General features: G+C 43.7%; 1 protein-coding gene across 1 annotated transcript in view; it reads right to left on the bottom strand.

Annotated features, from left to right (window-relative positions):
• Positions 1-299: 299 nt before the first annotated feature.
• Positions 300-14,995, bottom strand: part of LOC145337526 (carnitine O-acetyltransferase-like) — a 46,282-nt gene continuing 31,586 nt past the window's right edge. The window contains exons 9-14 of the mRNA XM_080182315.1: positions 13,899-14,018; positions 11,895-12,017; positions 8,518-8,653; positions 5,555-5,617; positions 4,320-4,457; positions 300-1,505 (exon numbers count right to left, since the gene is read on the bottom strand). Of these exons, the coding sequence (XP_080038441.1) occupies positions 1,290-1,505; positions 4,320-4,457; positions 5,555-5,617; positions 8,518-8,653; positions 11,895-12,017; positions 13,899-14,018 (796 nt within the window). The 3' untranslated portion in view covers positions 300-1,289. The remainder of the gene's footprint in view (positions 1,506-4,319; positions 4,458-5,554; positions 5,618-8,517; positions 8,654-11,894; positions 12,018-13,898; positions 14,019-14,995) is intronic.

The raw sequence follows: 14,995 nt of genomic DNA, 5'->3' as shown, positions 1-14,995 counted from the left end.
TAGAGTTTTTATGCTATAGGTTTCTATAAAGTCTCATGTGAGCACAGATTAGGGACAGAAAGCAAACTAGAGTTAAGTGTAGGTGTGGGCTTTCTAAACAGCAAACTATATGTTGCCAGCAGTTTAAAAAAAAGTAAACAGCCTTCTCTTTAGCATCAGGATATACTTACAAAATGGAGCAAGCTTACAATTGTATGACAGAATGCCAAGGTCAATTTCCCCCATTCTCAATTTCACATTTGCAGTAAATAACACCAAAATGATTAAAGATATCAATAAATATGGAGCGAGAAAACAGCACAGTTGCAAGAACTATTTATTTCAAATGTTTTGCATCTCATCACCTTTTGTGGCATAGTGTTCCTAACACTGGTAAGAGCTGACATGCCCCGTCACAGCAATGTGTCTGAATATTTGCATTAAAAATATACTTCAAATTCAAACAGTGTCACTGAGCAAAGTATTTGTAACAATCCAATTTCAGGGATGGCAAATATTTAGCACCTTCTTTGGGATTGAGCTTCAAATTTAATTCAGATTCCCAAGATGAAATTCCGTGTCTAGCCGAATTCTAAAATAACGGTGCTACAATCCAGACCCCAGTACAGGGGCATTCACAACACAAAAAGTAATCAGAAACATTACTGCAAGAAAAATGTGACATGTGAGATTGCCTAAAAGGCTGGTAGTGGATATACTATATGTGGTGTGAGTACCTGAGAAAATCTCAGAATAGAGCACGCAGTGCTAGGTTAGACCTTTATTGTACCACATCTTTAGACAGTGGATATGCGAGGCAATGGTGTGTGGTGCAAAAACGTGTATAAACATGTCAAAAGAAAAATCATTGGATTTAACAAAGCTGTAGCAGACTGATATTGCACACATATATTGACCTATTTAGAAATCAGTTAATGCATCGATCACCAATTATGTTACATAAGGGAGTCTAACAGAAATAATAAATGAAGCCCATCTCTTACATCCATATAAACACACCTCATTGCAACATTGTAAACTCAACACACACACTACTTCTTTTATAGATGACAATATGGATTTCAAACACATTTTAAGAACAGGGACATTAAATCTTGACCTTTGAATACAGGAAGCAAAAGTTTGCTGTTAAACAGCCTCCAGCATTCAGTACCGATTAACACTTCTGTTGTTGGGGACGTCTGGATCACCAGTCATCTGCCTCACCCAAACGGTTTTCAAGGTGACTTTCCAATAAAGGATGTATTGTGCACCATGGACAGGAGAATAACCTTTCCTGTTGGATCTCGCTATGCAGTTTGACCTGATGTCTGTAAAATTAGGTTCTGCATGTCTGACAGAGCAGTCTCCAGAGATTTCGAAAACCATTCTGCGTTAGTCTCTTCACAGCAGTTGAAGGCAGAGACCGAGAAATTGACATGATCTTCCAGGGGATTGTACCAGACCCCATATCCATCCGGCACCATAGGACCAAAGCACATCACGCAGTCTGTTCTGGCCGCCACCTACACAGGAGAATAGACTCAACATTAAAGACAATCTTCCAATATCAAAACAGTTAACACAGACACTGCACCAGAACTTAACTCCACTTCTGCTAAGCTCAATATTCTGTGTTTGCAGTTGCAGGAAACAGGAGCCACACATTGTTATCACTACACCATCCTCATAGCTTTCCTCAATCCCGCGGCAGAGTAGGACACACCAAAGCCTGTCCTCCATCTACAGGGCACATATCAGGAGCAATCCATCCATTTCACTATCCGAGTGCAGCTGTAACAACATTCAAAAAGCTTGATGCCATCCAGAACAAAGCAGCCCGCTTAACTGGCACCCCATCCACAAACATCCAGTTCGTCTACCTCCAACGTACAGTGGCAGCCATGTGTGCCATCTACAAGATGAAGCAACTTAGCTAGCACCTTTCAAACCCGTGACCACTCCTTCTAGAAGGACAAAGGCAGCAGATACATGCAAATGCCACCACCTGGAAGTTCCCCTCCAAGCTGCTCACCATCCTGGTGAGGAAATATATCAGTCTTTCCTTCACTGTCGCTGGGTTAAAATCCTGAAGCTCCCTCCCTAACAGCACTGGGGTGTATCTACACCTCAGGGACTGCAGCGAGTTCAAGAAGACAGCTCACCACCATTTTCTCAAAGGAAATTAGGGACGTACAATAAAGGCTGATCTACCCATGATGCATATGTCCTAAAAATGAATAAAAAATAAGAAAGGAGGCAAGGTCAATATGTCTGATCCTGGATGGCTACAGAGATTGGCAGGATTAATGATATATCATGCAGTGGCTTAATGAATCAGCCCACCCAAAGCTTGGTAAGACAATGAGAGAATCAAAGAGTGATTGATGTGAGGTACATTGGTTGAGTTGTAGTTTGCAAGATGCCAAAAGAATGAGTGTGCAAAGCTCAATGAACCAATGTTGAATACTGCTCATTAAACCTGATAGCACATTGGCTGGGTAAGATGGTACCTTGAAACAACTTTGGGCCAATGAGATTTGTATGAGCTTAGCTTTGTCAGAGTTGAAAAATAATGGATTCGAGTTACATTCCCAGAACCAAACATAATCCAGGCTGACAGTGCAGCATTTGCTCAGCGTTGTAACGGCCTGACTGTGAGTCCATTCTGTAGAGGAGATGGCAATTCAAGCCCTCACCAGCCCGTCCCAGGTGTTCATGAGGAATAGCTTCATCCACTCAATGCCCAGGTTAACATTCCATCTTTCATCAACACCACTAAAATTAGCTTAGTCGGTCATTCATCTCATTCTTGTTGTGAGATCATACTGTGCACTAAATGCCCACTGTGTTCAAAGCAATTTATTTCAGACACTGAGACATTTCTGACCAGAGTGACAAGTGCTATATAAATGTAGGACTTTCTTTTCAAACGCCAGCTCAAGTGAGTGCATCTCCAACAAGAGAGAATCTAACCACCTCCCCTTCACATTCAGCATCATCATCGCTGGAAACCCCCACCCATCAACATCACTATTGACCAAATGAAAAAATGGGGATTATAGTCCAATTAATCGGACATCAGGACCAAAATGCTGGAATAAAATGTTAAGGACTTGATAATACAACTTAGAAAATTATAATATGATTGGACAGAGATTTATGAAAGGGAAATCATATTTGAGAAGTTTTCAGAATTCCGTGACGATGTTTTATAGAATCCCTTCAGTGCAGAAGACCGCCATTTGGCCCATCGAGCCTGCACTGACAATCCCACCCTCCTAATCCCCTTGACACTAAGGGGCAATTTAGCATGGCCAATCAATCTAACACGCACATCTTTGGAGTGTGGGAGGAAATCGGAGCACCCAGAGGAAACCCATGCAGACATGGGGCGAATGTGCAGACTCCACACAGAGAGTGATCCAAGGCTGGATTTGAACACAAGTCTCTGGTGCTGTGAGGCAGCAGTGCTAATTACTGTACCACTCTGCGACTTAGTAGGATGGATAAGGGACAACTAATGGATGTAGTATATTTGGAATTTTAAAAATATTCAATAATATGCCACACAACATGTTATTCCACAAAATTAGGGCAATGCGATTGAGGATAATATATTGGCATGGGATTGAGGATAATATATTGGTATGGTTATCAGATAGGGAATAAACGGACAAATTGTGATCTGCCAATTAACATTTAACCCACAAAGATGCTCAAACATGGTTACATTTTCAGGCATGATTCTCATTCAAATCTATTATTCAATTAAAATTGGATCCGTTCTCCTATAAAATAATCTATAAGAAATACCAACTCAAATTTGCTGAGGCATTTACATGGGCAGGGCCTTGCACTCCCATTGCTGAGCATTTCAGAAATCCTACTGTCGACACGGTGTCTTCAAAAAATGAGAAAAAAAATATTTGGGAGTGACTTTTTTGTTTAAATTCATTCATGGGATGTGGGCAGGGCTAGCATTTCTTACCCATCCCTAATTTCGCTTGATTTGACTGGCTAGCATTTACAAGTCAACCACATTGCTAATGGATCTGGAGTCACATGTAGGCTACACCACGTAAGGACGACAGATTTCCTTCCTTTCTAAACAATATTAGTGAAACTGATGGGTTTTTACCACAATCGATAATAGTTTTGTGGGTATCATTAGACCTTCAATTTGAGACTTTTACTGAATTCAAATTTCGCCAGCTACCATGGTGGGATTTGAACCTGGGCATTAGGCTAGGTCTCTGGATTGCTAGTCCAGTGACAATACCACTGCGCCATCACTGCTGCAAATGGCAGCAATGAAGCTGTTCCCAGCTTTGCCGCACCTGTCCTGTTGAGAGCCTCCAGTGTGTCGCTACAGCAAAAGATGTGTCCATGAAGATTTCTGGCACACTCAGTCCTTCTTCAATTGCCTGCAGCTTCATGCCCAGCAAGTGCCTGTCAATTGCCATTCCTTTAACTGCCTGTGAGTAAAATCAAATGAGCATTTTATTTAAAAATAAACATACAGTTCAAATTGGACAGATAATTAATGAGCACTCACTGTTTCAGTGATCTGATCCAGTTTTCCCACATAATGCAAGGTTTAATAATAACTCTAATTAGATAGCAGAATTAGACACGCAAGCTGTAAAACGTGTTAAACCATGCATTACTATTTTCATCAACTATGAGTGATATTGTGATAGCATTGAAAATTAATTCCTCTTGTAGCATACTCCAATGAGGCTTGCTTAACATCTCAATGATCATGGGAGAAGGGATTAGTGACTATAATACTATGTATATTGAAATAGCAGAACTAGAGGGCACAGCCTCAAAATAAGGGAGGGGGGGGCGCAGTTTAGATCGGAGTTGAGGAGGAACTTCTTCATTCAAAAGGTGGTGAGTCTCTGGAATTCTCTGCCCATTGAAGTGGTGGAGGCTACCTCACTGTAAGTCACGGGTAAGTCATTTAAGTCACGGGTAGATAGGTTTTTGATAGACAAGGGAATTAAGGGTTATGGGGAGAAAGCGGGAAAGTGGAACTGATCCACTTCAGATCAGCCATGATCTTGCTGAATGGCAGGGCAGGCTCAAAGGGCTAGATGACCTACTCCTGCTCCTATTTCTTATGTTCTTAATTACCAGTGGTTCCCTCCACCTTCCTCAGTACACAGCCATAGCCACTGCTTTGCCCTCATCATTCCTCTCACATTCCCTGATTGTGCGGAAGTGACAATGAAAGTCATTCATATCATCCTTTTGTACCTCAGATTTATCACATTTCAGAAATCTGGTACTCCTGTCGCTTGTGATATTCTGATATTGTAACCACTTTCACTAAGCCTTAACTTCCTTCTCCTAGTATTTTCATCAAACTTTTTCCCTCTCGATTCCACCTGGAGAAGGTGGTAGAAGAAACAGTATTTCCCGGACCAATAAGTGAACTGAATTGACCACAGTTCCTCTCATCACCCAAAAACTGGACTATTAACCGTCAGGCAGAAAGTTCAAACTGCGAGCAGAAATGGACTGCAGACAGTCAGACTGAAGAGTTTGGGTAGAGAGATGTCCTTACCATTTCTGTGTACGCACTGTGACAATCAATAGCTTTGTGCAATGCTGCCACTTTCTGACTGACCTGTTATTAGACATGGAAAGAAAAACAAAGTTAATCAAGGTGAACTGCACAATGTTAAAAAACACTGTTAGGAACAGTTTGTATTGTTGCATGTTGGAGTAGAAGGAATTTCCTCTCTAATTTGTGTCCTTCACAAAGGTCAGTGTGGGACTGGGATCAGTGAGTGAGGTTCCCCAGTGAGTGTCAGTACCAGGATCAGAGAGTGAGGTTCCCCAGTGAGTGTCATTACCAGGATCAGTGAGTGAGGTTCCCCAGTGAGTGTCAGTACCAGGATCAGTGAGTGAGGTTCCCCAGTGAGTGTCAATACCAGGATCAGTGAGTGAGGTTCCCCAGTGAGTCAGTACCAGGATCAGAGGGTGAGGTTCCCCAGTGAGTGTCAATACCAGGATCAGAGAGTGAGGTTCCCCAGTGAGTCAATACCAGGATCAGTGAGTGAGGTTCCCCAGTGAGTCAATACCAGGATCAGTGACTGAGGTTCCCCAGTGAGTGTCAGTACCAGGATCAGTGAGTGAGGTTCCCCAGTGAGTGTCAATACCAGGATCAGTGAGTGAGGTTCCCCAGTGAGTGAGGTTCCCCAGTGAGTGTCAGTACCAGGATCAGTGAGTGAGGTTCCCCAGTGAACGTCAGTACCAGGATCAGTGAGTGAGGTTACCCAGTGAGTGTCAGTACCAGGATCAGAGAGTGAGGTTCCCCAGTGAGTCAATACCAGGATCAGAGGGTGAGGTTCCCCAGTGAGTGTCAATACCAGGATCAGTGAGTGACGTTCCCCAGTGAGTGTCAGTACCAGGATCAGAGAGTGAGGTTCCCCAGTGAGTGAGGTTCCCCAGTGAGTGTCAGTACCAGGATCAGTGAGTGAGGTTCCCCAGTGAGTGTCAGTACCAGGATCAGAGAGTGAGGTTCCCCAGTGAGTCAATACCAGGATCAGTGAGTGAGGTTCCCCAGTGAGTCAATACCAGGATCAGTGAGTGAGGTTCCCTAGTGAGTGTCAGTACCAGGATCAGTGAGTGAGATTCCCCAGTGAGTGTCAGTACCAGGATCAGTGAGTGAGGTTCCCCAGTGAGTGTCAGTACCAGGATCAGTGAGTGAGGTTCCCCAGTGAGTGTCAGTACCAGGATCAGTGAGTGAGATTCCCCAGTGAGTGTCAGTACCAGGATCAGTGAGTGAGATTCCCCAGTGAGTGTCAGTACCAGGATCAGTGAGTGAGATTCCCCAGTGAGTGTCAGTACCAGGATCAGTGAGTGAGGTTCCCCAGTGAGTGTCAGTACCAGGATCAGTGAGTGAGATTCCCCAGTGAGTGTCATTACCAGGATCAGTGAGTGAGATTCCCCAGTGAGTGTCAATACCAGGATCAGTGAGTGAGATTCCCCAGTGAGTCAGTACCAGGATCAGTGAGTGAGGTTCCCCAGTGAGTGTCAGTATCAGGATCAGTGAGTGAGGTTCCCCAGTGAGTCAGTACCAGGATCAGTGAGTGAGGTTCCCCAGTGAGTGTCAATACCAGGATCAGAGGGTGAGGTTCCCCAGTGAGTGTCAGTACCAGGATCAGTGAGTGAGGTTCCCCAGTGAGTGTCAGTACCAGGATCAGTGAGTGAGATTCCCCAGTGAGTGTCAATACCAGGATCAGAGGGTGAGGTTCCCCAGTGAGTCAGTACCAGGATCAGTGAGTGAGGTTCCCCAGTGAGTGTCAGTACCAGGATCAGTGAGTGAGATTCCCCAGTGAGTGTCAGTATCAGGATCAGTGAGTGAGGTTCCCCAGTGAGTGTCAGTACCAGGATCAGTGAGTGAGGTTCCCCAGTGAGTGTCAGTACCAGGATCAGTGAGTGAGGTTCCCCAGTGAGTGTCAGTACCAGGATCAGAGAGTGAGGTTCCCCAGTGAGTGTCAGTACCAGGATCAGTGAGTGAGGTTCCCCAGTGAGTGTCAGTACCAGGATCAGTGAGTGAGGTTCCCCAGTGAGTGTCAGTACCAGGATCAGTGAGTGAGGTTCCCCAGTGAGTGTCAGTACCAGGATCAGTGAGTGAGGTTCCCCAGTGAGTCAATACCAGGATCAGAGGGTGAGGTTAAGAACATAAGAACATAAGAACATAAGAAATAGGAGCAGGAGTAGGCCATCCAGCCCTTCGAGCCTGCCCCGCCATTCAATAAGATCATGGCTGATCTGTCGCTGCTCAGTTCCACTTTCCCGCCCTCTCCCCATAACCCTTAATCCCCTCTCCTATCAAAAACCCATCAACCCGCGTCTTAAAAATATTTAGCGAGGCAGCCTCCACCACTTCAACGGGCAGAGAATTCCAGAGATTCACCACCCTTTGAGTGAAGAAGTTCCTCCTCAACTCCGTTCTAAACCGCCCAGTGAGATTCCCCAGTGAGTGTCAGTGCCAGGATCAGTGAGTGAGGTTCCCCAGTGAGTGTCAGTACCAGGATCAGTGAGTGAGGTTCCCCAGTGAGTGTCAGTACCAGGATCAGTGAGTGAGGTTCCCCAGTGAGTGTCAGTATCAGGATCAGTGAGTGAGGTTCCCCAGTGAGTGTCAGTACCAGAATCAGTGAGTGAGATTCCCCAGTGAGTGTCAGTACCAGGATCAGTGAGTGAGGTTCCCCAGTGAGTGTCAGTATCAGGATCAGTGAGTGAAGCAATTCCAATATACTCCCACAGCCAATGCAGAACTGTCTAAGTGTACTGTGAATCTGTAATAAATATCAGTATAAAACTCTGCCATCAATGTTTAGGCAGCACCATCATACACAGTCCAGAAACATTTGTTAATTTTATTTGACCCCTGACTTTCCATCCTGGGGATTGAGATTTCAGCTGAAAGGTAAAGTCTGCCTGACGCTCACTGGGGAATCTCACACACTGATCCTGGCACCATAATGAGATTTCTGCACAATTTCAAAGACAAAGTACCTCCTTTTCTGGATCATCCATAGTTTTCACAAACTCCAAGGAATCTGCAGATGCTGATCGGATTACATCCGTGCGTCCCAAGTGAAAAGTTCTCATTGAAACGCTCTCACACGTCGCACACAGCTCCTTGTACATTCTACAAGTGGCAGTAAAGAGGTGTAATATGAGATTCATGGGGATGTCTGAATAACCAGCCAGGTAGATTAACAAACCTAGGCTTCAAAACAAGGCCAACATTTTGAACTTAGTACCAGATAGATGTGGGGCTTGCTTGCAGAAAATAAAACCACAATCTATACTTTCAAACAAAATCCATATTTGCCTGAACACAATCCCTATCCAATTTTGAAATGAAACATCAGAACAATCCTAGCAAAGTACAGATACTTAATAATACAGCCTCGATGTTTCAACTATTAGAGCTGTTTGATGTTACCAGGCAGGAAGTCTTACTCTGCACTGGATGTACAATGCACATAAATGTGACCCTGAGGAAATTCATGTGGTTGTAGAAACATAGAAAATATGAGCAAGAGTAGGCCATTTGGCCCACTGGACCCACTCTGCCATGAAATCTGATCATATCTGATCTCTATCCCAACACCTTTCTCCCACACTCTTCCCCTACTCTATCTTGTCCCAAAGGTAGGGGGTCTAAAACTAGTGGGCATAGGTTTAAGGTGAGAGGGGAGAGATACAAAGGGGTCCAGAGGGGCAATTTTTTTTTTTTTACACAGACAGTGGTGAGTATCAGCGGCAGTAGCAGATACTGGTACAATTTTGTCTTTTAAAAAGAATTTAGACAGTTACATGTAAGATGGGTACAGAAGGATATGGATCCAATGTGGGCAATTGGGACTAGCTTAGTGGTTCAAAAAAAATGGTGGTATGGACAAAATTGAGCAGAAGGGCCTGTTTCCATGCTGTAAGCCTCTATGACTCTACCCCTTGACATATTTAAACCTGGATTTTTTAGTCGTTCACAGTTGCAACTGCTGTGCTAGTTGGTACAGAGTCAAGGTTATCATTTGACCGCATTTGGTCTGCAATAGCAAAGTGAAAGTTTTGAACCATTACACAGATTAAGTGAAATTAGTATGTGCAGGATTCACGGCTCTCACTCTCAAGTAGTCTGGAAATCCTGGATTTAAACATTAAACAGAAAACTTGTCTCACCTGCTTCTATGAACTGTTGATTAAAAAGTCACGTAAGGTCTGAAAATGTTGAACAAAATTTCAAATAAATGTAATTTTAAAGCAGATTCAGGGTGATATTTGCCAGCTGCGTTCAATCCAAAAATCCCACCCAAGGTCAACGGACCTTTGCATGGTCTGTGCCCCACTTGCTACATGGTGAGCGGGATGGGAAAATTCCAATCCCAGAACCCGAGCACAGTTTATCAGGAAGGCAGCAAGATGAGGAGATTAGTACAACTCCTGATTACCATCCAGTTCCAATAACCTTTGAATGAACCTTGAATCTGGAGTGCATCAAAGCAGTAATGTTACAAAATTGATGTTACGCCGTTGTTTAAGAAGGGTGGCAGGCAAAAGGCAGGGAATTATAGGCCGGTTAGTTTAACGTCTGTTGAAGGTAAAATGTTAGCATCCGTGATCAAGGAGAAAATAGCGAGGAATCTTGAGGAGAATTGTTTGATAGAGCAGACACAGCACGGTTTCGTTAAGGGGAAGTCGTATCTGACGAATTTATTGGAGTTCTATGAGGATGTGTCTAGGGCGGTGGATAGAGGAGAGCCGGTGGATGTGGTCTTTCTTGATTTTCAGAAGGTGTTTGATAAGGTGCCGCACAAGAGGTTATTACAGAAGGTCAGGGGGCATGGAGTTGGGGTAGGGTGTTAGCGTGGATAGGGGATTGGCTGTCAAATAGGAGGCAGAGAGTGGGGGTCAATGGGTGCTATTCAGATTGGCGGTTGGTGACTAGTGGAGTGCCCCAGGGGTCGGTGCTGGGGCCTCAACTATTTACCATTTATATAGATGATCTGGAGGAGGGAACTGAGTGTATGGTGTCGAAATTTGCTGATGACACCAAGATTGGTGGAATGGCAAATTGCGCGGAGGGTGTGGAAAGTCTGCAGAAGGATCTAGATAGGCTGGGCGAATGGGCCAGGAATTGGCAAATGGAATTTAATGTTGGCAAGTGTGAAGTTGTCCACTTTGGTAGGAATAATGGTAGGAAGGACTCTTACTCACATGGCGAAAAACTGCAGCATGCGACGGTGCAGAGGGACCTTGGGGTCTTTGTGCATGAGTCGCAAAAACCCAGCCTGCAAGTGTTGTGGGTGGTCAGGAAGGCGAATGGGATGCTGGCCTTCGTAGTGAGAGGGATTGAATATAAAAGTAGGGAGGTCTTGCTGCAACTGTACAGGGCACTGGTGAGGCCGCAGCTGGAGTACTGTGTGCAGTTTTGGTCGCCGCACTTACGCAAGGATATTTTGGCCTTGGAGGGAGTGCAGAGGAGGTTTACTCGGCTGATACTGGAGTTGATGGGGTTGAACTATGAGGAGAGGCTGAATAAACTAGGCTTGTACTCGTTAGAGTTTAGAAGAATGAGGGGAGATCTCATTGAGACATATAAGATGATGAATGGGATGGATAGGATAGAGGTGGAGAGGCTCTTCCTGCTCAGAAAGGACAGTAGGACTAGGGGGCACAGCCTCAAGATAAGGGGGGGGTGGTTTAGAACGGAGTTGAGGAGGAACTTCTTCACTCAAAGGGTGGTGAATCTCTGGAATTCTCTGCCTGTTGAAGTGGTGGAGGCTGCCTCGCTAAATATATTTAAGACGCGGGTTGATAGGTTTTTGATAGGCAAGGGGATTAAGGGTTATGGGGAGAGGGCGGGAAGGTGGAACTGAGCCACGACAGATCAGCCATGATCTTATTGAATGGCGGGGCAGGCTCGAAGGGCTAGATGGCCTACTCCTGCTCCTATTTCTTATGTTTCTTATGTAAGTGAATTCACAGCAGCTTCATAAGGTTAAGTTCAAAAACTCCAAGGGCAGCACAGTGTCACACTGGTTAGCACTGCTGCCTCACAGCTTCAGGAACCAGGGTTCAGTTCTGGCCTCGGCTGACTGCCTGTGTGGAGTCTGCACATTCTCCCTGTGTCTGCAGGGGTTTCCTACGGGTGCTCCAGTTTCCTCCCACACTCCAAAGATGTGTGGGGTAGGTAGATTGGCCATGCTAAATTGTCCCTTAGTGTCAGGAGGATTAGCAGTGTAATATGTGGGGTTACAGAAATAGTGCTTGGGTGGGATTGTGGTCAGCACAGACTTGATGGGCGAATGGCTTCCTTCTGCAGTGTAGGAATTCTTTGATAACAATGGCCTGAGTATTGTCTTTCACCATGGAGTACGTACCTAAAGTAGGCCAGTTGTAGTGCCATCTGAACAAAGCAGTCTGGACTCATTCCGTGGAGCTTGGGAAAGTCTTTGCCAAAGTTCCTATAGGTGAAGCAGCTGATGTCCAAGTCATTAACTAAACTGTAACAGAAATATAATTTCAGCTGACTCTGTACTTTACAATTCTACAACAGCTTTCTAATGAACAGCTACGCTCAAATTAAGATTCAGATGATAAAATAAAAAGTTAACCTTACATCAGAATGCACGAGCAATTCTTTTGAGTAATTTCTATCCTGCACTGCCAAGCATCAACCCGACTCACCGTTCCTTCACTGTTGCTGGGTCAAAATTCTACAGTTTCCTCCCTAACAAAGCACCCCATTTGATTGTCACCCCACCCACCACTGACGCACAGTTGACAGCCATTTAATCATTTACAAGATGCACTACAGGAATTCACCAAGGCTCCTTAGGAAGCACATTCCAAATCAGCAATCTCTACTAACAAGACCAGGGAACACCACACTTGAAAGCTCTATCCAAATCACTCACCATCCGGACGTGGAAATAAATCACTCTGTTCCTTCAATGCCACAGGGTGAAAATCCTGGAGTTCTCTCCCTAACAGCACTGTGGTGGTTGCAGTGGGTTCAAGGGGCAATTAGGCATGGACAATTAATGGTGGTCTCGCCAGCAACATCCACACCCATGAATGATTTTTTTTTTAAATGTGACCTTACCAGTGATACCCTCAGCCCAAGAAATTAATTCAAAATGTGTTTAATATGTCTATTCTTTTTCTTAATCTTAAAAAACAACTTAATTTTTACAGGGGATGCAGTTGGCAGAACTTCCCAATGGTGAGCAGTTCAGGTTGGGATGATGGTGAGTTTTAGAGTTAGAGTCTGATCCTTGTGCAATGCTTTCTAAACCAGCATACAAAACTGTAATTGGTGCTGAACTTATGTTCAAAATTTTGTGGGTTTTTTTGTAATGGTTTCTCTGGGTTTTAAAAATTAATTTACAGAATGTGGGCATGACTGGCTAGGCCAAAATTTATTACCCATCCCTAATTGCCCACCAGAAGGTGGCAATGAGCTGTCTGCTTGAAGTGCTCCAGTCCCTGAGGTGTAGACATACCCTGTTAGGAAGGGAGTTCCAGAATTTTGACCCAGCGACAGTGAAAAAATGGCGATTTATTTTAAGCTTTATACTCTGGCAATAAAAAAAGAAACCACCCAAACAAATTGAGACTTTAATCAATGGATTCTGGACAAATGCTCCAAGGATTCAATTTCCTTTGAGCAGTGCAAAATCACTAACATGTTACTTCACAAGCACAATTATAATTTCACCAGTACTAGACAGTTAAAGGAAATCTCCTCCTTTTGGCTTAGGTGCATTCAGGAATGTGTTATAGAGCAGTGATGGACAACCTAAGCTTGTGAGTGGGTCACATGAGTAGCCCCCCCTTCATCTTAGTGGGCCACAAGGTTGGAATCAGACTTGTTCATTAATCATATCCCATGAATAAGGTTAAATACATGCCAAATATTTCATAACGAGTTACAAAAAATGCTTAATCATATATTAATAGAACAAGCATCAGCTTCAAATGGTAATATTTACACTTTGAACACAGAGGGAGCACAAAAAATTGCCCCTCTGGACACGTTTGTATCTCTCACAGGGGATTTACTTCATTGTGCAAGCCTACTTGTGACAATAATAAATAAACTTAAATCCTCCCTACAGTGTGGTGATCAGAACTGCACTCAGTATTCTAGCTGTGGCCTAATGAGTTTTTGACTCCACTGAACAGGATAGACACTCAGAATCCATATTTAGAGAGGATGAAGAGTCAAAAGTAAATTAGGGAGAGATATATAAATAAACCAACAATTGAATTTGATGATTTTATGAATAGCGGCCACTAAACAGTTCAATTTTATTTTGCATTAATTGCATCCAATCCCATAAAAACGACACACATTCCTAATTGGCAGCTGCAATACTCACATGTCCAGGTTCTGTTTGGCGTGTTCAATGTCCCTCTTAATCTCTGGAGTGATGTAAAAATAAAGCTTCTTGGGTAAAGGGAGAGGAATCATGGGAGCTCGAACTGTATCTGGGTCCTTACTATAAATATAATACGTGGAATTCAAAATGGTTAATTTTCTAATAAACAAGAAGGCTGATTCAGACAAAAGCATGGCATCAATGTTAATACATTATACACAGCTAGTTATATTTATTAATCACATATTGTATTTATTATATTGCTCATTTCAGTCCTGGCAGAGGCGAAGTCAGCCTCTGTTCAGCTCAGTCAGTGGATGTGTTACTTTCATTCCAATCAGTGGGAGATGGAACACATCCCATAAACTGCCTTACAACTGGTTCTATTCCAAATCTCACCCTGACTTTGCAGTGCACCATCCCTCCCCACTTCCTCTATCAAAACACTGGCCAGCAACTTAAATGTACAACCTTCCACTTGGAGTGTCGAGACTCGCAATGAATGAATCATAAAGATGTACAGAGTTTACTTATACCTTTCTTACTGTAAACAGATTCATTGGCGAGATTTTCTGGTCGCGCTTGTCCCGAAACCAGAAAATCCCACCTGAGGTCAACATGGTCCATGGTGCGTCCCTCACCCACTCTGATTCCCACAGCAGGCAGAACGGGGAAACTTCACCCCATTATATTTAGCAGAACAAACTGGTTTCCAAAAATAATCTGAATAAAAATTTCTAAATGTTTGGCTATTTTTGCATTACTAAACAAGTGACATGTTTATTGCTAAAATATTGTATAAAACTACTGAGGGGGATTTGATCATCTGTAAGTCTGCAGATTGGATCGCAAACAAAGATGGAGAAAATTTGGGTCCAGTTTAACAGTACGTAGTAATTCTTCAGGAACGTCAGTTCATGTCTCATGTTAAGACTTAATGGTTTCTGAGAAATTAATAATGATCCCTTAATATACTGACAGTGGGATGAACTGGTGTCAGCTGTGGCTCAGTGGTTAACCTCCTGGTTGTGACAAAAACAGAAAATGCTGGAAAATCTCAGCAGGTCCAACAGCATCTGTGGAGTGAGAATAGAGCC

The sequence above is a fragment of the Carcharhinus amblyrhynchos genome, unplaced genomic scaffold (assembly GCF_965287045.1).
Source record: "Carcharhinus amblyrhynchos unplaced genomic scaffold, sCarAmb.v2.hapA scaffold_52, whole genome shotgun sequence".
NCBI lineage: Eukaryota > Metazoa > Chordata > Chondrichthyes > Carcharhiniformes > Carcharhinidae > Carcharhinus > Carcharhinus amblyrhynchos.
Note: the sequence above shows the minus strand (reverse complement) of the source record. Positions and strands in the feature narration are given on the sequence as shown.